At 48.1% G+C, this 24470-nt stretch overlaps 1 protein-coding gene and 1 long non-coding RNA gene across 9 annotated transcripts in view; one reads left to right on the top strand and one right to left on the bottom strand.

Moving 5' to 3' along the window:
- The window catches only part of CHIT1 (chitinase 1), a 36070-nt gene extending 32532 nt beyond the window's left edge, over nucleotides 1-3538 (top strand). For all 7 annotated transcript variants that reach the window (XM_040462169.1, XM_040462172.1, XM_040462176.1 and 4 more), the window contains 4 exons: nucleotides 470-655; nucleotides 973-1086; nucleotides 2407-2533; nucleotides 3093-3538. In XM_040462169.1, coding sequence (XP_040318103.1) covers nucleotides 470-655; nucleotides 973-1086; nucleotides 2407-2533; nucleotides 3093-3328 — 663 coding nt within the window. In that variant the 3' untranslated portion in view covers nucleotides 3329-3538. The remainder of the gene's footprint in view (nucleotides 1-469; nucleotides 656-972; nucleotides 1087-2406; nucleotides 2534-3092) is intronic.
- On the bottom strand, nucleotides 1619-23238 carry LOC121021624 (uncharacterized). Of its 2 annotated transcripts, XR_005786613.1 has the most exons (5): nucleotides 22416-23238; nucleotides 17956-18087; nucleotides 8190-8310; nucleotides 7352-8072; nucleotides 1619-1728 (listed from the first exon to the last, which is right to left on the bottom strand). It is a non-coding gene; the product is annotated as an uncharacterized LOC121021624 (long non-coding RNA). The 2 variants fall into 2 exon arrangements; XR_005786612.1 differs by lacking the exon at nucleotides 22416-23238 and having other exon boundaries at nucleotides 17956-18190.
- Between the last annotated feature and the right edge of the window lie 1232 nt (nucleotides 23239-24470).

The raw sequence follows: 24470 nt of genomic DNA, 5'->3' as shown, positions 1-24470 counted from the left end.
GATAAGTAAAACGGACCCCATTCCCTGCTCTTGTACTCTGGGTGAGACCTAGAACAACTATAATGCGTATGATGAGCATGATCGCAGCTTTCCTTTACTGCACTATGCTGGGCCTTCCACGTGCATTGCATCTTTTCGTTCTTGCCATTTCTATCGTTTCCATTTTACACACAGGAAGCCCGAGGCCCAGCAAGGTTAAGTTGTTGAGTGAGGAAGGGATCTCGGCCGCTTTGCTCACTGAGGTATCCCAAGCATAGAGCCTGGCCACAATGGGCCATCAATAAATATTTGCCCCGTGAATGGTTGTCTGACTCCAATGGTTGTCTGGGGTCGAGGGTCTAAGACAAGACCTAAAGAAGACAGGGCGGTGTTGGAACACTAAAGCCCATCGGAAGCCCGCAGCCTTAGGTGACCAGAACCAGGCCAAAGGCAAAGTAAATTAACCCTTTCCCTCCTTCTCCATCACCAGGACTTTGCCGTGCAACTCTGGGTGCAGAAGGGGACCCCTGCCAACAAACTGATCCTTGGCATGCCTGCCTATGGCCGATCCTTCACCCTGGCCTCCCCATCAAACACTGGAGTGGGGGTCCCAGCCACAGGGCCTGGAACCCCTGGTCCCTTCACCAAAGAGGGAGGGCTGCTGGCTTACTATGAGGTGGGAAAACCCCACGGGGCCCCGAGTATGGGCTGGGGTGGGGGGTGCTCCTACTCCCATAGTTTCTGAGTGAGGATGCCAAGAGCAGCAAATTCTGGCCAAGTGAAGCCCAACCCCTTTATGCCATCTTGGATTATCCTTAAACCCCAGTGCCTCATTGAATCCAGGGTTCTAGGTCACTCAATCTAGAACCCCCTACGTTCTCCAGACTTCCTCAGATAGGAATTTTCCAATCTCTAGTCTCCTCTGGGCAAAGAGGCACAGATGTCTGTGGTGCCCCCTGCCTCTGCCCCAGCTCTGCCCTCTGCTCCTAACAGGTCTGCTCCTGGAAGGGGGCCACTAAGCCCAGAACCATGGACCAGAAGGTGCCCTATGCCTTCAAGGGCAACCAGTGGGTGGGTTTTGATGATGTGGAGAGCTTCAAAACCAAGGTGAGGCCCAGCCCTGCTGGGAGGGGGGTGGTCCTGGATGGGTCCAGGTCAATAACATTGAATAATGGCATCCAGAACCTCTCCAAAGAGGAATCTCCTCTGAAACATTTCACAAGTCTTCGTGTGATAGCATTTTGTATTTTTACCAACTATTGATTAAGAAAAGGCATGATCACAAAAAATTGCCCTACGTTGAGTACCACTCTTGAAAGAATTTGTATTTTATTACATATATGTTTGCATTTAATAAAATACAAATTCTACAGACATACGAAGAGGAGAAATACATACAGTGAGATATATCATTTTATTCAGCTCAATGACAACATTTGTGCATGCTCAGATTACAGACCTTTTGATTTACTTATATGACTCCCCACTCCTGCCCAGTATCAGCGGCTCAAAACAAGTGTATTTGTGTGCTTCCATGCCTCTCTCCCCCATGAGATCACGAACTCCTGCAGAGGCACCTGCTCTGGTTTGTCTATCCGGACATCTCACGTCAGCTGTGATGCAGGGCAGACAGTGGCCGGTCCCTCTAGAGGTGTAGACAAAGCGCTCTGGGAGAATTGCGAAGGGAGTGTGATCCTGGCAGCGGGGAGATGGGAGAAGGGATCACGGTGGAAGGGTCTTCGAGAAGGTCTGAAAACAGAAGGGCGAGGAAACTGAGAAGCAAAGACATGTGGGGAGGAGAGGCCAGGCTGGACTCCGAAAACAAGCTGTCGGCCCTCACCGCTGGAGGGGAAGGAGCCAGAATGGGAGACTGGGGCCAGCAAGGGCTCCAGACCAACTCCCCTCATGGCGTGTTAGGCTTAGGGGACGGGGAAACCCACTTGCAGGAACACACAGCCATTCACTGGAGAAACCCCAGGGATCTGGTGGAGGAAAGAAGGCCCTCAGGGAGGACAAAGACTTAAAGACAGGAAATCATTCAGATCTCTGGGGAAGCTTTGTCATCCCTATGGGAACTGGACTCGTCACAACCCGCAGGCCGTGCCCCCAAACACAGCAGCTCAGCACAGAAAAGACGGAGTTGTCAAAGCTTGCGACCTAGGGAAGTTCACACACCCATCCACTCCTCAAACCCCCACCCTCCCCCTCACCCAGGCCATGCTCCTGTTGAGAGGGGAGGATTCCAGAGGGATCAGGACTCAGTCGCCTAGGCTTCCCGCCCAGGGCTGTGTCCAGAAGTCTTGACCACTCATGACCTGGGGGTGCTGGAAAAAGAGCCCTATCCAGATGAGGAAGCGGGTTCTGGGACGGGCCGGGCCGCCGGGTTCCCCCGGGTTCCTCCACCTGCGCCTTGCTCCTTGTGCACAGGCCAGGTACCTGAAGCAGAAGGGACTGGGTGGCGCCATGGTGTGGGCGCTGGACATGGACGACTTCGCTGGCTTCTTCTGTAACCAGGGCCCATATCCCCTCATCAAGACACTGCAGCTGGAGCTGAGTGAGTGAGGGGCCAGGGACCAGAGGCGGAATTCACGGGAAGAGTAGGAACACCCCCTCCCTGAACTACAGGTCCTGGCTCCTTCTGGGGAAATACCCTTATTCCAATCCTGTGATTTCCCAAATTTCATGCACCCCCCAGGGGCCAAGGAAACTTTGGAAGCCATTCTCTTTTCAGGCTCTTCTGCCCCTTTCTGACGGCAGCAACGCCTGTCCAGGGCTTGCCTCTGGGGGCCCTCAGCCAGGGAGCTGCAGCTTTGCGCCTCTCTTTTCAAAGAGAAAGCCTGCGCTCACCTGGAGCGCAAGACCCCCGGAGGCCCTCGCCAGTGTGTGGCTGGTCTTTGCAGATGATAGATGGCCACTGGCACCCCCGTGTTTTCTGTTGAGCTGCGCTGCAGCTCTAAGTGTGGCTGTGGGGCACCTGGCTGTGCTCTGCCTTTGGGTGGCGGGAGTGGTGAGGTATTGAGCCACGGCCTGCTTGTGGTGGTTGCCCGTGTGCTTGGCCTATGGGTTTAGGATCTCTTGGGGGAGGCTTGGCTGAATCTTCGCTGTCTCCCCAGGTCTTCCTTTAGGCCCGCCAGGACCTGAAGTCCCCGCACCAGACCAGCCTTCTGAACCTGAGCGTGGCCCCAGCCTCGAACAAGACACCTTCTGCCGGGGCAAAGCTGACGGGCTCTACCCCAACCCTGGGGACCAGTCCAGCTACTATAGCTGTGCAGGGGGGCGGCTATTCCAGCAAAGCTGCCCAGCGAGCCTGGTGTTCAGCTCCTCCTGCAAATGCTGCACTTGGAGTTGAGTGCCCAGGGTCCCTGCAGCCGCAGCCACCGGGCCAGGCGCTAGGGTCACTCCACAGTCTGCCTCTGCAGCTCTCCCTGGGGGCTACAATCCTAGAGACCTCCCTGTGGCTTTTCTGTATCCAAGCTTTCTGCTCTCAGCCTTGAGTTCCTTTTCCTATGATCCTTCTGGACCTGTTACTTGCAAAATAAATCTATGGTTTGCTCCCCACGGTCCCCGGGTGTGGTGACTTACAGAACCTCTCTAAGCACACTGTCAGTTCAAAACTGGGAAGGTGGGGAAGCCAAGAGGCAAGGGTGGCCTAAGGCATGCATAGGTCTGAGCCAGGCAGGAAGGCAGGCCCTTCAGGGTGCCCACATTCCAGTGGGCAGCTCTCAAGGCACTGGTGACTTCGCTGGAGAGCTTTTCCTGCTGGCCTCCACTTGGGTGTTATTCCCAAGATTCACACTAGATGGCAGCAGAAAAGAGCTTTTCCTTGCCTTAGGGCTCTGCAATGGCCACCCAGCATTAAAATAAGAATCCGAACCCCAGGTAGGTATTCAGGGCTCACTTTGAGATAAATCCTGTTTTAGGCCTTCTATCACCTACTGCTCCTATATGCCAGACAAAAGAGGGACAATTATTATCTTCATTTTACAGGTATTTAAACAGAAGGCTAACTAACCCAGTTCCGAGTCCAGAACTGAGCTCTAAATGGGCCACGTTGCACACACAGTATCCCGGATAACCGAGCAATGCAAATGGTCTCTGCAGCTTTGGGTTGAAGCCTGGACGTTCCATTGGAAGAAAATCTGCACATAACCTAATGGTCCATCTTGCCATGCACTCACCCAAGCTGGGTTTTGGGGTGGGACTCAGGCAGGCAGCAGGAGATGGGGACACGTAGGAGAGAGGAGGTGACCTGGCCCTTCACCCTAGTACAGCCGGTACCAGATCCCTATAAAAATGACCTCCCCGCTTCTACTCCCCGCCTGTCCTCGGGCCTTTACAAATCTGTTCTTCTTCGGCCCCGAGCACAGGTCTACTCACCACACATGCCCTTCCTTTGAGGTCTCAACTCGAAGGGGGACGCGCCAGGCCTGACAAGAGCCTCCTAACTGCTCAGAATGGTGTCCAGGGTGGCGGTTTCCTTTTGGGTGGTGCAGAGCTGGCTTCTGGCTCTGTCACCTGCTAGCGGTGTGACTTGAGGCCAGGAAACAGAACCTCATCACCTCATCTGTTGGGTGGAATTAAGCCTCGTCGTCATGATCAGCACTCACTCTTCCCTCCCTCTTCCCATCTCTGTCCTTTCTTTACCTTCTGTGGGCTGGGTAAGTCAAGAATCTAGCAGAGAGTCTCCTTGTAGCAGAATTTATGGGTCCCCAAACAGCCCAAGTCCCCCTACATCGTCAATGTGACATTGGTGCTACCTTCATGTTAAGGACAGTTTTAAGCAGGGCTTCTCTCTGATCTTCTCCAAACCCATGGTCCCTGTGTCAGCTCAGGCCAGTGCCACTTGTCACCCTGCCTCCTGCCCCTCCTTTGTCCAGGCCAACCTCCATCTAGCCCCCAGCTCAACGTTTCTAAAGTTTGGATCAAATCCTAACACTTCCCTTACTTAAGTAAGAGATGCCAACAGCTTCCGGTGGACAGAGTCAAGTCTCCATCATCAGCATAGAGTCAAAACCCTCCATTAGGGCCCAGCCTCACCCCTTGGTCTCATTTCCTTTCATCCCACCCCAGTTTGGTGGCCGGGTCCCCAGACCACCTTGCTCAGCCATCCTGGTTTCTCATGAGAAACCTCCCATAGTCTGTCATCACCCCTGTGAGGTTTGAGCCCCAGCCCCAAAGCAAATACTACTTTTAAACTAAACTTTCTCCCTTGACCTATCGGACTGCCCCACCAGCCCCACACAATCCACTTATAGACTAGGGGACACACCCCTGTACAGAGCCGGCCTTTCGAGTCAGATGCTAATGCTGCTTGAGTTGTTGGGGGGATCAGCTTTGAGTAATAGCGTTTGAAAAGGATTTTTGTGTCACTCATGTCTTGGTGGTTTAACCCATGAATGTCTGGCCACTCTCCCTAACAGCAATGACCACTCTCAGCCCCATGAAGGACAGGTCCCTCTGACCTTCTCTCTGAGGACGTTCATAGCGTTCACCACCATGTCTAATACACCTGCCGGAACCCAGGCAAACAGTTAAGCCCCATCCCTTCTCCCAACTGGGACCAAGCTCTCCTGGGGGGCCGGCAGGCCCCCACCGCCACAGGTACCCACTTCCAAATGTACCACACCCTACGTGAGCAGTGAAACTCTATTGTTTTTATTGTGGTTTAATTTTGAAATCTACCATATAGACCAAAGAGTGTTTCAACTATGTATGCTCAGTATCTCCCATGAGTCTGTCACCCAGGTAAGGAAACAGAACATTGCCAGTACCTTCAAAACTACTGATGCGCTTCTCCCTAATCCTACACCCTTCTATCTCGATTTTGATTATTCATTCCCTCGTCTTCTTATAGCTTTATCAACTGTGCGTATATTCCTAGACTAGAAGTTTATTCTAGACTATTTTGAACCTTATATAAATAGAAACGTACTGTGTGGTGCTTTCTCTGGCTCACTTCTTATCTTCACTTAGCCAGAGCTCACCCTATTCACTGCTGCATAATTTTCTACCACATGCCATGCCAAAATCTCTACTTTCTGCTATCAGGACACATGGGTGTTGTTTCCAGTTTGGGGCTAACGTGGACCACATTGCTACAAACACTTTTGAGCCTGTCTATTGGTACCCATGTGTACGATTTGGGACACATGCGAGTTCAACTTTCCTAGGTGCGGGCAGAGTTTTCCCAAAGTGGACATACAACTACTCCCTACCATTGCAGTGTTCCTAGTGAACCCATCATCACCATTCCTATGCCCTACTTTATGCCGATCTGTGAGGTGTAAAAGCGGCATCTCACTCGAGTTTAAACTCGCATTGCCTTAATTACTTACATTTCAGCATCTTCTTACGTCTACAAGCTATTTGTGTTTGTTCTTTTGTGAATAATAATCTGTTGTGTCGCTTGCCCATGTTTCTATTGTGTTGTCTCTTTCTTATTGAAATGTAGCAGTTCTTTACATATTCTGAACACAGATCTTTGATGTAGGTTTGACCATATCTTTTCCCAGTTTTAGGTGTGGCTTTTCATTTTTTGGGTATTGTTTAAGGTAGTTACCTTTGCCAGTCCTATCCCTTATGGTTTGTGCTTCCTGCACTTTGTTTAAGAAGTCTTTTTCTAGGGGCGTCTGGCTGGCTCAGACAGAAAAGCATGTGACTCTTGATCATAGGGTTGTGAGTTCAAGCCCCACGCTGGTTGCAGAGATTACTTAAATTAAAAAAAAAAAAACAACAACAACAAAACAGGGCACCTGGGTGGCTTAGTCGTCGGTTAAGTGTCTGAATCTGAATCTTGATTTCAGCTCAGGTCATGATCCTCTGATTCGTGGGATCAAATCCCACATCAGGCCCTACACTGACAGCACAGAGCCTGCTTGGGATTCTCTCTCTCCGCCTGTCCCTGCCTCCCTTGTGCCCCCCCCAAATAAATAAGTAAACTTAAAAAAAAAAGAAAGAAAGAAATCTCACGATTCATCGGTTCCAGCCCCACCTCAGGCTCTATGCTGACAGTGCAGAGCCTGCTTAGGATTCTCTCTGCCCCTCCCCCACTTGTACTGTCTCTGTCTCTCTCAAAATAAATAAACTTTAAAAAATAAATTAAATTAGATTTTCTGGCTAATTGTTGCTAACCTATAATAACATCGCTGACATTTGGAAACTAATGCTATGTCCAGGAAACTTTTCAAACCCTCTTACTAACTTTAATGATCATTCTGCAGAGTGTTCTCTATAGACAATCGTATTATCTACACGAATAAGTTTTGTTTCTTCCATTCCAAGCCTTATGCCTTTGTTTATTTTTCTAGTTGACTGTGCTAGCTGAGGCCTCCAATTCAGTGGTGAATAAAAGCAGTGATAATGGGCATCTTACCTTGTTCCTGGCCTGAAAGGGGATGTTTGCAACATCTCACCGTTAAGTATGCGATTTATCGTAAGTTTTTCACAAACATCTTCTATGAGACTAAGGAAGTTTGCTTCTACTCTTGGTTTCCTGAGAGTTACCATAAGAAGGGCTGTGAATTTTTTCAGGAAGCTTTTATTTTCAATAGATTTTTGCTTTTATTCTGTTCATAAAGCAAATTACATTCATCAGTTTTCCCCCTGTTACATTCATCTTGCATTCCTAGGAGTAATCCAACATGGCCCTGATGGGTTATCTCTCCCGTGCATTGCCGGATCTGGCCAATACTGTGTTTCACATTTTTGTGTTTATATATTAATAACAAGATGGGCCTGCGTGTTTTCTTTCTCACACGCTAGGATGCCCTTGCCATCACCGCTACCGGCCAGGCTAATAATAAACCGACTTAGGGTATCAATGTTTTGCTGGCCTCATTAACGAGTTAGGGAGCTTCCCTCTTTCCACTCTCCAGATGAGTTGTGTCCCAGGACTTCTCTGTTCCTTGAATGGTAGCTGTCACCAGGAAAGCCATCTCAGCTCCATGCTTTCTTGAGGCTCATTTGTAAGTGCTGATTCGATGTCCTATAGTGGTCGCAGAACCGTCGCATTTCTGATTTTGTCTTGAGCAGGCCGAGAGCTGAACTCACTAAGGGTCAAGAAGCCTGCAGTCCCCTGGTTAAAAAGCCCTAATCTGAGATAAAGTCAGGGAGGTTGCTGGTTGTCTCTCCCTTCCATCTGTCCCTCCCAAGTGGCCCTTGACAGGGAGCAGCTAGAGGCCGCCCGGGCATCCCCTTGCCAGGTCACGCACCTGCTCCGAGGCCAGGCCCTGGTCCAGTGCGGAATTACCACCGTGGAGCACTCCTTATGCTCATCCCACTGTCTGCTGTTGTGTTCAGAGCTTGGTGCAAAGAGAAAATAGTCAGATTCTTCTTCATTAATTCAGTGATTTGGGCAAAAAAAAAAAAAAAAGTGTTTAAAAACTTGTCGCAGGGAGAGAAAGATGGCTTCCAAAGGCCCCCTGTTGAATCCCTTTTGGGCGTTGCCATTCTGTTTAGCACGGGAGTGGGGAGAAGGGAACAGACATTCCTGCCAGGCCCCTGCCCCTCGGCCCCTACCATATGGCATGTGAGATCTGGCCCCGGCACCACCCGCTCCCTCCTCAGTGTGCCCTTGCCATTCCAGTTGTTGCCCAGGCCAGTGATAAACTGATGAGACCAGGCAACCAGGAGGCCAGGCTTAGCTAAGGACACCCTCCCAGTCTTCCCACCCCCTTGGGCCCTTCATTCCAAGAAGGGACACTGAAGGGGCCACCTGAGAATGGGAGACATCAAAGGAAAATGGCAGGAGGACCCAGTGCCTATAACTTCTGCCATCACTACACCTTGCCCTTGATCTTCTGGAGCAGAGCCTCTAAGGCACCAAGGAGCCAGACCCCTCCAAATCAGACCAGCCCCACGGGCTGGGGGTCTTGTTTTCCCTAAGCGCCTTCCTGGCATCTAATTTGAGATCCTTGATCGCTTCTCGGCCTTTTGGGCAAGATCAAGTGTAATTTGAGATCCTTGAGCGGTAGTAATAGTTCATGTGACCTTATTTCGGCCTCTGTGAGGATGAAAATCTCTACCTTATTCATTTTTAAAGTTAGCTCTCTGTTTGTCCCACGTGGCTTCTCTGTGTCCATGGATAAGTCTTGGGCCGCCTTCCAGTGCACAACCCAGGGCTCCCCTCAGCCCTGCCCCACTGAAAGGCAGACCTTGAGCATAAGGGGCTCAGACTCTGGAACATGAGCCAGGGCAGGACTTGAAGCTAGACATCTGGGATCCCTAAAGTCAGAGTACAGAGAGACTGTCCCTCTACCATATTCTTACCGCCATCACCCAGACTCAAAGATGACTTGGTATGGAGGAAAGTACACTAGGCCTTTATCTCTGCCTCTCTGTGTGAGAGAGGACTTGGGCAAGCCACTTAGCTTGGGTCCTCAGTGTCCCACCAGTGGGCAGTTGGACTAGATGACCTACCAGCCACCACCAGCTACTGGATTGTCCCTTCCCAGAAAGTAGAAAAGCAAGGGAGAGCTAGAGCCTCCATTTGGCTTACATATTGGCCCCTCACCTTATTCTCCCAACCACAAGGCCCCTTTCAGTACAAGCCTTGAACAGCATGTGGGGGTCTCTGTGGCTCCCTCTTCCACCTGACGCACACACACACACACACACACACACACACACACTCACGCCCACGAAACCTGTCCTTTCCTGACCTTTGTTTACAGGCAGCTGCAAGAATGGGAAAAGGACATCTCACATTACCCTTTATGCCAGAGCCTGTCTTTACACATCTCCCCTGCAGACTCCAGCCAGGCTGCCCTTGCCCTCCTGTCTGCCCTGTTCCACATCTGCAGGGAAGCCACAGATCTGAAGCCAGCCAGCGGCTGAACATGATGTCCAGGCTATGTTCCAGAGCATCCCTGGAGTGACTCAGGGGTTACTGGCCTGTGGAGGGTGTCCAGATCTCCACTCTTCAGCCAGTGGAGAGACCTTCTCCTGGTGCACCAGTCCCCGAATGCCTTGAGACAATCTCTTTCTAATCCTTTAATCCAGTGGTAGGAGCCATTTTCTATTAAGAGACAGTGATCTCAGTGGAAAAAAATAATCATCCCAGGGCCATACGATCAGAGAAAATTACTTAATTTAGGTGCGGAGGCTGCTGCTAGTTTTCCATTAACAGGGACTTAACAGCATTCAACACACCTGACTTTTTTTTTTTAATTTACATCCAAGTTAGTTAGCATATAGTGTAACAATGATTTCAGGAGTAGATTCCTTAATGCCCCTGACCCATTGGGCCCATCCCCCCTCCCACACCCCCTCCAGTAACCCTCTGTTTGTTCTCCATATTTAAGAGTCTCTTGTGCTTTGTCCCCCTCCCTGGTTTTATATCATTTTTGCTTCCCTTCCCTTATGTTCATCTGTTTGGGATCTTAAAGTTCTCTTATGAGTGAAGTCATATGATAGTTGTCTTTCTCTGACTGACTAATCTCGCTTGGCATAATACCCTCTAGTTCCAGCCACGTAGCTGCAAATGGCAAGATTTCATTCTTTTTTGATTGCCGAGTAATACTCCATTGTATATATATACCACATCTTCTTTATCCGTTCATCCATCGATGGACATTTGGGCTCTTTCCATACTTTGGCTATTGTGGATAGTGTTGCTATAAACATCGGGGTGCATGTGTCCCTTCAAAACAGCACAACTGTATCCCGTGGATAAATACCTAGCAGTGCAATTTCTGGGCCATAAGGTAGTTCTATTTTTAATTTTTTGAGGAACTTCCATACCAACACCCCTGATTTCTCAAGGAAGACAAAACCATACTCAACAATCGGTATTTAAAAATACGTCTTGATTCTAAATTTGCGGCAGTCGAGCTGATGGGATTTGAAATAATGTGAAGGAAAGTTGAGAGTAAGAAACTGTGGTGAGAATAAAAAGAAATGTAATCAGGTAAGAAAAAGATGGAAGGAGAGAGGTAGGGTGGTGGAGAGGAAAAGAAGGAGGACAGAGCCAGGAAGCCTTCGTGGGACAAGGGCTAACTTGTCCCTGCTTAGCTCTGGGCTCCCGGTCGTCCCTCATCCTGTAATGCCTGGTGTTTAGGTTACTACCTGGATTTCAGGTTACCATTTGTGTGTGGTCAACAGCATGGGTGCTTATTTCCATTATACCATCTGCTTCACAAAAATTCCACAAATTAGATATTTTACAAAGGAAGAAACTAAGACTCAGAAAAGTTGCCCAAGTTCACACATCAGTAATAATTAGAGGACCAAATCCATACCTTGGCCAGAAGCCCACGCTGTATGTATGCACTCTGCCAGCACATATGACTGTGTCACCACCATCTCCCTACTGAACTGTGGGTCACTTGTGTCCATCACCTCCTGTTCCCCAGGATCCGGCCACTCTTGCTTTCCTTCTGTTCCTGGTACCCATTAAACTCATCCCATCTCGGTCCCCACCTTCCCCGACCTCAAAGCTCTGTACCCATCTGTTCCCCTCTCTGGGACAGCTCATGCCCACACCTCCCCCTGCCACCTCAACCCCACTTCAGGTCTCTCCTTAGCGTCGCTTCTTCAGAGACCCCCTCCCCAACCACTTGACAGTCACACAAGCACATCACTCTGACTTATTTTTATCAGTGACGCTTACCACTACGTGATGTTTTCTTTGTTTATGATCTATGTCCCTGGGCTAGGACAGAATCTCTGCGTGAGCAAGAATTGATGCAGACTTAGGACTAGATCTCCAGTATCTAACATTACTTCTGGCATAAATGCTTAATAAGTATTTGTTGAATGGATGGATGGGTGAATGGATGGACAAATTACTCTCTATCCCTTCATAGATTCTCTTAGCAGAGGTGCGTTTTCCCAGGGAGCCAATTACATCAAGCCCTAGACTGTATTTCCCACATCAGCACACATCCCCTCTGCAACTTCAACCAAACCTCATCCACTCCACAAGCATGCCCAAGCTCTTTGCCGAAGCTGTGGATGGAGACAAATGAGACTTGACCCCAGACACGAGGCTTGATCTTTGGTAGTTTACAGAGTCCGTGAGGGGAGATAAAGCATGCCCACAAAGCAGTATAATTAAAGATTAAATGAGCCATAAGCAATGAAATAGGAACACACTAAACATGTTCAAAGGAAGAAGAAATCCTCTCTGAACGACGGAGCAGTGAGAGCTTTAACAAATAGAGGCACCAACACAGAGACTGAGCCTGAAGACAGGTTCAGAGCCTCCTCAGTCTCCAAGGCAGAGTATTAACCAGGCAAGTGTTGAGAGCCAGGATCCCCAGGGCTTGTCCAGACTGGACCGGGTACGGGGCACAGGAAGGAGGCAGCGCGAGGTGAGGATGGAGGGAGAGGTTGGAGCCAGGCTATGCGGGTTTGTGGACTCAACATAACCACAGGAGAGTGAGCCACGCGGGCACCGTGAGCCAGGCAGCCCAGTGCCCAAGAGGCGCCCAGTCCGTGGCATTCAGCAGCTGCCAGGAGTGGGGGTTTGTTGGTGGAGGGCTCTGGCCTGCAGTGACGGGGGGCGGGGGGTGGTTACTGACCTCGTTTCTCTCTGAAAAGCTCAGTGAGACAGATTTCTCTTTTCCTCAAGCAGCGTGAAATACAAGCTGGTCAACATGCATGATTTCTCAACAGCAGGATTCATCTCCTGCTGCTTCATTGCAGCAGTTTTGGGGACGATATCCCGCTATAATGGGGGGCAAGGCTCCAGGCTACAGCCATTCTGCTGTCCAGCTACTCCTGTTTCAGAACACAGTTCTCTTCCTAAGGGTGAGAGCCGGTCAGGACAGAGGAGGGGACCTAGAGGGCTGGAGGTGGGGTGGAAATGAGGAAGGAGCAGGGCTCCCTAGCGACGCTCATGGCCTGTGGGGGCTCTGGAAGGAAGAAGCCGGTGGGTCCAGGGGATTTAGGGAGTCTCAAGGAAGGACGCCAGACCCCAAAGAATTCTCAGCCCCCGCCTCCTTTCTCTCCACCTTCCTGAGGTCCACGGCCCCTTCCATAGACTCAGCCATGCCTGTTTCTGGCACCTGAGACTACAGAGGGATCTTCCAGTGCCTTCTTCTGGGCCCATCTCCATAAATACTATACCACACTGTAATGTAAATATTGGCTCTTAAGGCTGCTCCTGCATAAACTGTGAGCCCCTTGAGGGCAAGGGCCTTGTCCTAATGCCTTGGCGTCCCCAGCCTCTGCTGCACATGCCCCAGGCCACCCTCTGTGGGTTTGCTAACTGGGTGAATGGGGTGGTTGCCCCCTACATCTTCTGGGTCTCTTCCACCTCTGCGGGATCTCTACCCATCTGAATGCCTCAGGGCTTGCCCAGGGCTTTCTGCCCTTCTCTCCTTAGATCATCTCTTCCATTTCCAGGGCTTTAAATAGCGTGGTTATGCTAATGGTTCCCACACTTGCGTATCTCCAGCCCAGACCTCCCCTCTGAGCTCCAGATGCATACATCCACCGGCCTACTTGCTCTCTCCACTCCGATGAGGTGTAAACAGCTCATCTTTGCCCGAAATAGAGTCCCTTATTATAAAACCTGTCTGCACCTCAAGGGTGCCTCACTTTAGAAAATTACCCAGCGCCTCTCCACGTGGCTGAGGTGGAACCCCAAGGTGATTCCTGCTTCTTCCTTTTCCCTCAGCTCTTACATTCACCTCCTCAGTAAGGTTGATTTTCCCCTCCAATAAATGTCTAGAGTCGGCCCTCTTCTCCCCCTGTCCCCCCCCCCCCCCCCACCAGCCTAGTCCAGGTGGCCACACGTCTCGCCTGGACCTCTCTGATGGCTGCTCACGCTCTCACTTCTTTCATTCCAGTCCCCCTCCAAAGCTGGTCTCGGCAGACAGCAAGAGTGACTTTTCAAAACACAAATCCTGTGGCGTACCCCTGCTTAAACGTTCAATGGCATCTGACAACACTGAGGGCCAAACCCCTTCATGGTTTACAAGGGCCCCTGACCAGACCCTTCTCTCTCATCACCATTTTCTCTCTCTCTTTTTTTTTTTTCCTCACCCCTGGGACCTTGCATATGGTGTTCTCTATCTAGATCATTCTCCCTGCTTCTGGACATGGCCAACTCCCCTCTCATCCCTCAGATTCCAGTTTAAGGCCACCTCCCCCGAGACGACTCTCCGACCATCCAAACTAAACCCCACTCCACACCCCACCCAGATTAGCCCTGGACCTGGCACCTCAAGGGGGCTCAGTAACTATTCCAGAAAGAAAAGGTAGGTACAGTCTCCATCCCAGGCCATCTCCTGCAAGCTCCCCGTCTTCCTCCTTCTCGGCTACCCAGGATTCAGCGCCCGCTCCCTTTATTTTTACATTTCTCGAAACTACCCACACAAACACCATATTGTAGGGTTTCTTTCTCCTCCAAAATTAGCTGCAGAACTGGACAAAGACTCCTTGGCTGCTAGCTTCCTGGCTGTCTCTTTCGGTTTCAGGGTTTAAAAGCTAGTCCTGCAGGGGAACAGTGGGAGAATGGAAAATCACCAACAGGGAGAAGTGACGGAGTCCGGAGACCAGCCGAGTTCTGACAGTCATGGCCATGCTCTATAGTTAGCTCCTGACTTCCTTTCTTGGCAAGATCTTACCGGTTATCTAGGGCAGTCCCCGTTTCAACTGTTCCGTTCCATTGTCTGACTATGTATCATGAGTTTTCTTACAATATGGTCCCTCTACCCCCTCTCCACCTGCTCTCCCCACAACCAGGGTGGCCTTTCCTAAACGACGCGCACACTCAAGAGGTGAAAGGCCATAGGTTCCAAGTTCAAGCCCTTGATCCACCACATTAAAGTCTGTGTGACTTTGGGGAAAGTATCCTCTCCGAGACTCAGTTTGCTCAGCTGTAGAGTAGGGATAAACTAGTACCTTCCTCCCAGGATTTGGCAGGGGATGACTGGCATACAATGTGTTGAGCATTTGGCACTCATAGAAAGCCCCCCTTCCCTCTCAGGATGGATAAATGGCATGAAATTTTCAACCAAAAGACTCTTGGGGCCTGGTGAGCAATTTAGTGCTTTAACCGAAAGTGTAGGATAATTGACATGCTGTTGAGTGACGGGTGCTTTCTCTGTTCTCCTGCGGCCTGACTGGGGAGCCAGGTCATGTCCATAGGTGGGGAGCGCAGGCTTCCTGATGAGGAAAAGTGATCAGTTGCAGCCACCAGGGAAAGGACAAGTATTTCTTGGAAACCAGAGCTCAGAAGACTGGCCTTGGGCAGACCGGAAAGGGTTCGTCTCTCGGGCCTCGTTCTCCTGGGCCCCAGCTTGCGAGCCACGGTGCATCCCCAAACAGGGGGTGAAAGATGGCCTCTCCACGTGGAACAAGGAGAGAAGATGGCACCGGTCACTCAGTGTGCACGTCCCCTTGGTACCCTGGAGCCTCCCCTGAAGGCTGTCTGAACACCTGGTTCGGATTCAGTTCTGCAGACGGACAGTGTGCCACCTCCTAGGCCAGAGTGTGAAGGGATGACCAGTGTCTCCAAGGCCCCCTTGTGACAACCTTTCAAGGGGAAGGTGCATGCAGGTGATTCCTGGGGACAGAGGAGGGATCATGCAGCCCCGTTGCCCCTACCCACGTGGCAATTCTCTTTCCGGGGCTAACACACGTGGTCCTGCCTGGAGTTTGTTCTTATTAAGGAAGCTGGCACTTCCTTTCAACGTGTCAGGGGCACCAGGTGCACACCATGTTCACATCACCTCCCGGAGGGGCCCCCTTAGCAGGAAAAAGGGCACTTTGTGCTTCGGGCCACGTCTGTTGAAACAAAACCGCAGGCCGGGCCCTGGGGCGGGTGGCTGGGAGACCTGGAAACAAAGTCACCTACTCTTGGCTTCCTTGTTTGACAGAGAAAACCACCTCTGTACTCTTTTCCTGGGGCTGCTGAAGCAAATCCCACAAACCTTCGTGGCCGAACACAACGCATATCTGTTATCTGACAGTCAGAAATCCAAAATAAGCTTACGAGGCTAAAGTCAAGGAGTCAGCCGGGCTCGTTCCTTCTGGCCCCAGGGCAGAATCCATTTTCTTTCCTTTTTTTCACCTTCTAGAAGCCTCCTGCATTCCTTGCCTTCCATCACCACATCCCTCTTCTGTGTCTGAAGGACTCTTGCGATTACCTTGGGCCCCCTGGGTAATCCAAAATAATCTCCCCTCTCTCAGCTCTCCTTAACTTAGACACATCCTCCAAGCCCCCTTTGCCATGTAAGGTGATACGTTCCCAGGTGCTGGGGGAGTGGGACAGGGGTGTCTTTGGGGAGCCATTATTCTGTTGACCACAATCTTCTTACCATGTAAAGCTGTTCTCTTCCAAACCTCACGCATTTCCCAGGCTCCAGAAGGGACCTTATGCCATCTCGAGCCAAAGGGCCCGGGCTTGAAATTCCTAAGACAGAGGGTCTGCAGAAACCTCTAGCTGCAGAAACCTACTAGCACTTGCTGTACCTCTGCTAGTGTGCCAAAGCCTTACATACGACGTCTCCTTTAACACTTACGACAATCCTGGGGAGACACTGAGGCTCGCAGGGGTGGAATAATGTTCCCAAGGTCAGCAGGTGGCAGAGCTGAATGGGAATGAGAGGTTTCTTTCCGCACCTGCCACAGCGTAGCGCAGGGTGCAGCTCCCTGGGGCCCTGGCTTGGTACATTGCCAGCGTTGTTTTTCTCCTGGCATTAGAAACAACCCCAGAGAGGGGACCATCGCTTATGGTGACAAGGGCTGTTTAGACAGGTCAGAGCCACACACTAGTAGCTGAGGTTTACAGCTTCTGGAAGTGAGAGGGTGTGTGTGTGTGTGTGTGTGTGTGCATTCCATTAACTCGTACTTTTTTTTTTTAATGTTTTTTTTTTTTTTTTTTTTTCGAGGGAGAGAGAGAGTGCAAGCGGGGCAGGGGCAGAGAGAGATGGAGACACAGCATTCAAAGGAGGCTCCACGATGGTCAGCGCAAAGTCTCATGTGGGGTCCGAACTCATGAACCGTGAGCTCATGACCTGAGCCAAAGTCGGATGCTCAGCCGACTGAGCCACCCACGTGCCCCACATTAACTCGCACTTTGAATGGAGAGGAGAAGGGGAAGACTGTCCTAGGGGCGGGAGTGTATGATTGTTAGCCGGACAGGAAGGGAGGCCCAGTAAAGGGTCACTAAAAACACTGTCTGTATTCAAAACATTCCTCGACACGGTGGCTTGAAATCACCGTCATCATCATCCAAGGACATTTACCAGAGACCTTTGTCCTTGGGCTGACGAGATCTGTGGAGAGGCGGACCCCTGCACAAATATGGCCGTGGAGAAGTTCAGTGGAAAGAGACACAGACTCTGCTCCCAGGAGGCACCAGATCCGAAGAGGAAAGGAGGAAAGAGATTCTATCTTCAGGGAGATCCATGTGCAGCAGATGGAAAAGAGAGTGCTCAGTTTAGAAGGAAAGCTGGAACCCACAGGAGCCAAGCACACCTCCCCGCAGGCAGGTGTTCCCAAATCCCCTCAATCCAATGGTTGTAAAGCCAGAGCCAGAGGAAAGAACCCTTAGAAGTGAGCTTGGTGAAAGAAGAAGGTTCCAGGAGGAGGTGTGTCTGGAAGCAGGAGGGAAAAGTGAAGTGGAGAGTTGAGAGCAGAGCGCTGGGGAGGGAGAGGAAGTCACTCATCTGAGGGGTCCGTGGAGGTAAGAGAGGTGGGCGCGAGTAAGCCTGACCACCGGCAGGGAGCTGCCCAGATGAGCCAGAGTGGTCATCCCTTCTTTAACAAGACGGGCAAGGGCAGGGGTTTTATAAAAAAAAAATAAACACACGTCTCTGATCTAGGGGCTCCGGGATGGGCGAGGAATCCCGGCCCCGAGTTCTTGAGTGGTGCCTCACCCAGCTTTCTCCTCCTAGTCCGCTGCCCAGAGAACGTAGACCCGCAAGGGTCCCTGGCTCCCTTATAGAGGAGGCCCCCCACATGGCTATCCCACCCATCCAGGCAGAAATGGTGTCCGGATCATTCCCCACCCTGTCTACTTACCAAGAAACTGATGACAGGTCAGCTGAAGGGACCGGTACAATCACGTGTCCATTATCTTCATGTGGCTTCTCTAGAGAGACCAGTTTTCATGATCCTCTGACTTTTAGTTAATGTACCAAATGTATGTGAACACTGCAGGAACAAAAGGTGAAGCTGTGCCTTGTTTGTTTGTTTGTTTGTTTATTTTTAAGATCTTATTTTTTTAAGTAATGTCTACTCCCAACACGGGGCTCAAACCCACTACCTCAAGAGTGGCACCACCGACTGAGCCAGCCAAGTGCCCCCCCCCCTTCCCTGTTTCCAGTGACTAAGCACTTCATATGCCACAGTCAAGGGAAGAAAAAAAAAAAAAAAAGGAAAAAAACCGACAGGGCTGTCGTAACTGGCTCTGTTTCCCCAAACAATCAGCCTTGAATACCTCCCAGAAATGTGGACTCTCTAACAAAAACAACACTTGATCCCTGAGTTTTGCTGTGCCGAAATCTGAGGGCGTGTTCTGAATATGACAGCCATGTGAGAAAGCTGCTATTTCCCACCACGAATAGACCACTATAAACACGGTCATCTTGGTCATTTTTGATTTTTCCCTTTAAATACTCGTGCTTTGTATTTGACCTGCTGGCCGTCAGAAAAGCAGCCCCCTCACACTTTTCACGAGTGATTGTTTTCTTCCCTTTCCTAAAAGCACTGATCTCTGGTTCTCCCCTGACAGCTTACTCCTAGGATTCCCACCGATGGTGTCGAGGTCGCACACACCTCGTCCAGACCCAGGGCCGTGGAGCCCTCCCCCTCCCCCGGCTCCTCCGGGGACTCTCCTGTGAGCTGACGGAGCTGCATCGGGTTCTCGGCCAAGTTCGTTTCTGGTTCTGGGGGAGCTACAGCCGGGTGTGCCCACACTGGTGGCAGGAGCAGTGCAGACCACCGTGCGATTAGCCTGGCCACGGAGCGGTTTCTGTCACGGGGCAACCCACGGGCGTTCTGGAATCGGATTCCCCTGGTACGCTTTTGCTTTGGTGAGGGGAATGTGTTTGAGGATTCTGGGAGGAATGTGGTTGAGGATTCTGATGGTTTCCGGCATTTGAGAATACAGAGGTTGAAAAGGGGTTGTGTGTGCGTTTCTGTACTCTTGATCGGGTTCTGTGTTCGCATATTTCGTGTTGGTACCGGTAGAAGTTCTGTTCTCATTTCAGAAGCTCTTCCTTATCCCGGAGTTCTGGCTTTTTTTTTTTTAAATGTTTATTTTTGAGAGCGAGAACGTGAGGAGGGGAGAGGCAGAGAGAGAGAGGGGGACAGCGGATCCGAAGCAGGCTGTGCACTACAGCAGAGAGCCTGATGCAGGGCCCGACCGAGTTCACGAACCGTGAGATCACGATCTGAGCTGAAGTCAGATGCTCAACCAACAGAGCCACCCAGATGCCTCCCAAAGTTCTGGTTTGTATCGTGTACTCATTATGGTCCCAAGAGCTGTTGATAGTGACAAAGGTGAACACCCTATACCAAAGATGAAAGGAAACAAAAGGCTCTCTTGAATGTCCCTAAGTAATGAATGATTCAAAATTAACCTCTCTTCGGAAACTTACATATGAGGTTAAAAGGAGGTTATTATTGTGAGGGATGTGGGCATTATAAGAGAGAGAACGTACGCTGCTAAATTCAAAAGGAAATCCCCAAATTACTCGGACTTTCAAAAACGTGTCCTCCAAATGACCTGATGGTGCTTAATTATAGGACTTAATTGATCAAGTTTCTTAAAAGACACTGGTAGTGCCTGTTTCTATCTTAGATTCTCTTAGCTCCTCCAACTTGTACAGGAGTTGGTAAAATGATCTATTTTACATAAAGGAAAACATTTTGAGCAAACAAATTGATACAGTTTATTCACTCCTGGAGGAAGTTAATAGGTCAGATTATGGTTAAGATCTTTTCAAATCTAATGGACTAAGTACCTATTGCAAACTTCATTTCCTAAAAGAAATATTACCATATCAAGCACTCACATAAATGTGAAGAATCCAAAGATTTCTAAAATATTTTTCTACTTTCATGCTTTAAATCTGTTGACTTTTTGAGAATTTTTTTCTTGCTAAAACTATTCAAGTTTTCTTGCTAAAACTAAAATTTATAATTTGTTGCTAAACTATATAATTATAAAAGGGGGGGGAGACGGCTTAATTAGTGATCTTGGTTACTAGGGTATAAAATAAGCAAAAGCGACTGTTAAAACATCTTAAAAGTTTTAATATCTCATCTATAATTGTGTAAGCAGAATAATTTGTGTAATATTCTAATCAAGATGATTCTTTGGAAAAATGAAACTGGTTTAATAATTTGGGTTTGTAAACAGCTCTATGCCTTCTCCCTGATTCTACCACCATCATAAAACCAATGTGAATGCAATATTCTAGTCTGTACAATGTGGGTTTATTTGCCTGTAGAAAGTGCAATTATTTTGAATTGCCTAACTTTTCTCTACCATTTTTCCTGGTCATAAACTAACATCAATTTATCTAAGATTACAAAATTGCAGAATACAAGAGTTCAGGTAAGTTAATAATAAAGGGTAGTATCTTTATAGAAAAAGATTATTCTGTAGAATGCTAAAAGGACACACAGTGTTAATGTGTCAGATTATAACTTCCAGAGCCTTAGTTAACCATAAGACCTTAAACTAATATTAATTTGAGTTAATAATAAGCAATTTTTGGATACTCGAACAGCATCATTTTAAAATACCCCTGCTGTTATTTAATACAGCGTAGCATAGCCAGCAGTAACAGGTTGAAAGCTTGTATAAATGCCTTTGGGTTATGTTAATGTACATACAGAGTTTTAAAAGAAAGATTAAAAAAAAGATCAGTTATAATAATATGTACATGCAAGATAACAGATATATTTTTTAATCAGGAGAAAAAAAAGAAAACTTTTATCATAAACTAAAAATGTCCATGTGCAAAACATAAAAGAAAATAGTAAGAGACAAATTTGAGGTTATGCAACAAGCTTGGATGGTCCAAGGGGAAAGTAAAATCCATTTTCTTATGTATAAAATAGCTATAAATAATGAGTTTGAAAGGAGCAATGACGTGTTAATTGTTTAAATGGGTTGGCTTGATGTTAATTAAATTACTCATGAGTATTGTATTCTTTACTATAAATTGTTACACTAATGATCTATGCAAAGAACACACCCAGCATTGAGATCTGCTGCCCATTTTTCTAACTAATATAACCTACTCCCAAACAATGCAAGTCCCTTTTTATTTTTTTTTAATTTTTTTTTTAACGTTTATTTATTTTTTTGGGACAGAGAGAGACAGAGCATGAACGGGGGAGGGGCAGAGAGAGAGGGAGACACAGAATCGGAAACAGGCTCCAGGCTCTGAGCCATCAGCCCAGAGCCCGACACGGGGCTCGAACTCACGGACCGCGAGATCGTGACCTGGCTGAAGTCGGACGCTTAACCGACTGCGCCACCCAGGCGCCCCGCAAGTCCCTTTTTATAAACAGATTCTGTTAATTCTTTGTTCTTTTGGCATATTTTTTTTACATTTTAACATAAAGTCCTTCTTTTGGAAAACATTAATTTTCCTAAATAATTACTACCTATTTCTGTGTGTTTTTTAAAAAAAATATTGCTGGGGCACCTGGGTGGCTCATTTGGTTAAGCCTCCGACTCTTGGTTTGGGCTCAGGTCATGATCTCACAGTTTGTGAGTTTGAGCCCCACGTCATGCTCTGTGCTAAGAGCACAGAGCCTGCCTGGGGTTCTCTCTCTCTTTCTCTCTCTGCCCCTCCCCCCGCTCACTCTCTCTGTCTCTCTGTCGGAATAAAGCAACTTAAAAAAAATTAAAAATATATTGTTAAAACATTGCTTATAACTAGTTTCTGCCATCCAATAATTAAGTTCATATCTCGTACTTAAGTTCATAACTCTTTCAAATTTGACCTTGCCCAAATTCGGGCCCCTTGTGCAGAAGAGTAAAACTGTGAAGACATCTCTCACACCAAACCATTGATAGGTTTTTGAGATGGCCATCGTTAACGCATGGACTTATTTTTTCACTTTATGAAATGGGATGTATGAAAAGTAATGAGTTCTGTTTGCCATTCTCCACATGGTTGATTAGCCCGACACAATTGTCAGAGTCGTCCTATTTATTCCTGCTCATCAAAAAGAAACATTCAGTTTTACTAAGTATTTATAAGTAAAATGCATTGATTTAAACATTTCCATGATTCTAGTGAAAACGATCAGGTTCACATTTCACTTTGAAAAGGAACCTTCTGATACTCGTGTACAGAGACTGACACGATAATTGTCAACACGTTCATTTACTTTAAATTTTGTCCCTAGGTTTAATTATCCTCGTCAATTGGTAACATTCTTACTTTATGGCGTAAAATAAAGGCCCTAGGGGTTTGCTAATGCCCTCGGTCTCACAAACTGATTGCATATTATACCTTAATAAAAGACTCCCAAGTTCCTCCATTCTCGTTGATTAACTAGAACCATTTAATCTCATGTGTACAGATGATAATTAATCTTATAATTACAGATGATATTTCCTTTTTCCCTGCATCTAATAAAGGCCGCTGCTACGAGCTCAAGATCAGGAACGAGTCTTCTGGAACAAATAATAGAAAAATGTCAACAAAGAACCGCACAGTCGTGCTCATTGGGTTGTTATCACTACAACAGCAGAGCTGAGTGGTCGCATATGCAAACAATTTAAAAGCATAAAACTTTGCAGATGTAGTCTACCTAACCCAAGAGCAGCAAAAACAAATATTGGTTACCTAGGACTAAATGAATTGGCCTCATTATGGTTAATACTTACATTAACCGACATCAGGGAATTCTAGAGGGAATTGATACTTACGACCATGTAGGTTATTTACCTAGGTTCAATAAGAATCGGTCCCTTTTCTTGGATATTGACCATGCCCAAAATCCCACTTAATTAGGTGTGACAAACCCATAAGGAACAAAGACTACGATTTACATGGGGGAATGACACCTATAAAGTCCTCCCAGGAAAACTTCTCTGGGACAGCCCTTATGACTCAAGAAATTCCAGCCTTACGGGTAGCAAAAATATTCACTTCCTGGCAGTCCAGAAATATTAACACAGAGGGGAATTTTAGAGAAAATCATGCTAATAAAGATGGTAAAGATCCTTCTGACACATAAGAGTAATTTATAACCTGAGGAGCTTTACAAGGCCTCCAAACAGAAGTTCACCATAAAGCATCAGTATCACACAGCTCAAGTTTTGTTAGCCATTCAAAAAGAAAGCGTTTATGCATTAATCAATGGCGCTTGGTATACCTATGGAAGTGAATTCTCATCAAGTAAAATAAAATATTAATTTGAAGACATTGAGTTAATCGAATTTAAATTTTCTCAGCAGCAAGAACTTGCCCACGAGGAAAGAAAAACTATAGAAGCAAAGGCTGACCCTGCTCTATTCGTGACTGAGTACCACTGGGGGTGCAGCTGGTGGGGTGAGGACATTGTTCATCGGGAGGTAAACCAAAAACAACTTATCCTGACTGGTTCAGGGCTCCAAAACAATTAGCTTTGACTCGTTCTCAAAAGTATGGACGCTCTGACCAAAACAATTTCACCCCTGATTTTGATGAGGCTAAGTGAAGAAATGTTGTAAACATGATGAACGTGTAAGAAGCAGCTGATTTCCACCATGAATATGGTAGCCTTGGTCATCTGTTTTTCCCTTTAAATACTTGCGTTTTGTATTTGACAGGCCAGTCTCTCTTTCTGAAGTCTGACTCCTCTTCCACTTCCCCAAGTAATTGTTTTCTTGTCTAAATGTTTCTGAGTCTTCGGTAGCGTGTGCTATGTGCCAACAGCAACACAGAGCTGGAGCTGAGGTTTTGGAAATGAATGTGAACTCGCACCTGGCCAAAGTTCCTATCTGGAGGAAAAATTTGTCCCCCCAAAAAAACACCCTTCCCTTCAAATGTTTGGTGGGAAGTTCACACCGCGTCTGTTTGCTCTGACACCCTACGCAAAAGGAAAGGATCCTCAAAATGGCTACACACAAGAGGCCCCCCTCGGGGTCCAGGAGCTTGTCCTCAGAGAGGTAGTTCTGTCCACACTCGGGCTCCTGACCCAGCCTCGCCTGTGCCTCCCTCACTCCCTTCCTTGAGCTCTTCTTCTAGTTCCTGGAACATGGCGGCCTCTTCCTACGCAGGCTCTTTCTGCTTCTGCCTCACATGCTCTTTAGGCAGGCCGGCACCTAGCCTTCCCTCCTACCTCAGTTTACACATCACTTCCTACGGAAGCTTTCCCTGACCACCCAGACCACCGCCGCCGCCCCAGTATAAAGTCTCCCGACCTTCAGAATTGTTTTGGTAAACTTCTCCCAATTGTAATAGATTACTTATTTATGTGACTCTCTGTGTCATGTCCATCTTCTTGGCCAGACTGTATACCTCAAGAGGATGGGGACTGACTTTGTTTTTACTCATCTTTCTGTCTCTGCCACCTCCGAC

Source organism: Herpailurus yagouaroundi, unplaced genomic scaffold, assembly GCF_014898765.1.
Source record: "Herpailurus yagouaroundi ecotype Mexico unplaced genomic scaffold, PumYag 308, whole genome shotgun sequence".
NCBI classification, from domain to species: domain Eukaryota; kingdom Metazoa; phylum Chordata; class Mammalia; order Carnivora; family Felidae; genus Herpailurus; species Herpailurus yagouaroundi.
The sequence above is the reverse complement of the archived record's forward strand: the minus strand, read 5'-3'. Positions and strand labels throughout refer to the sequence as shown.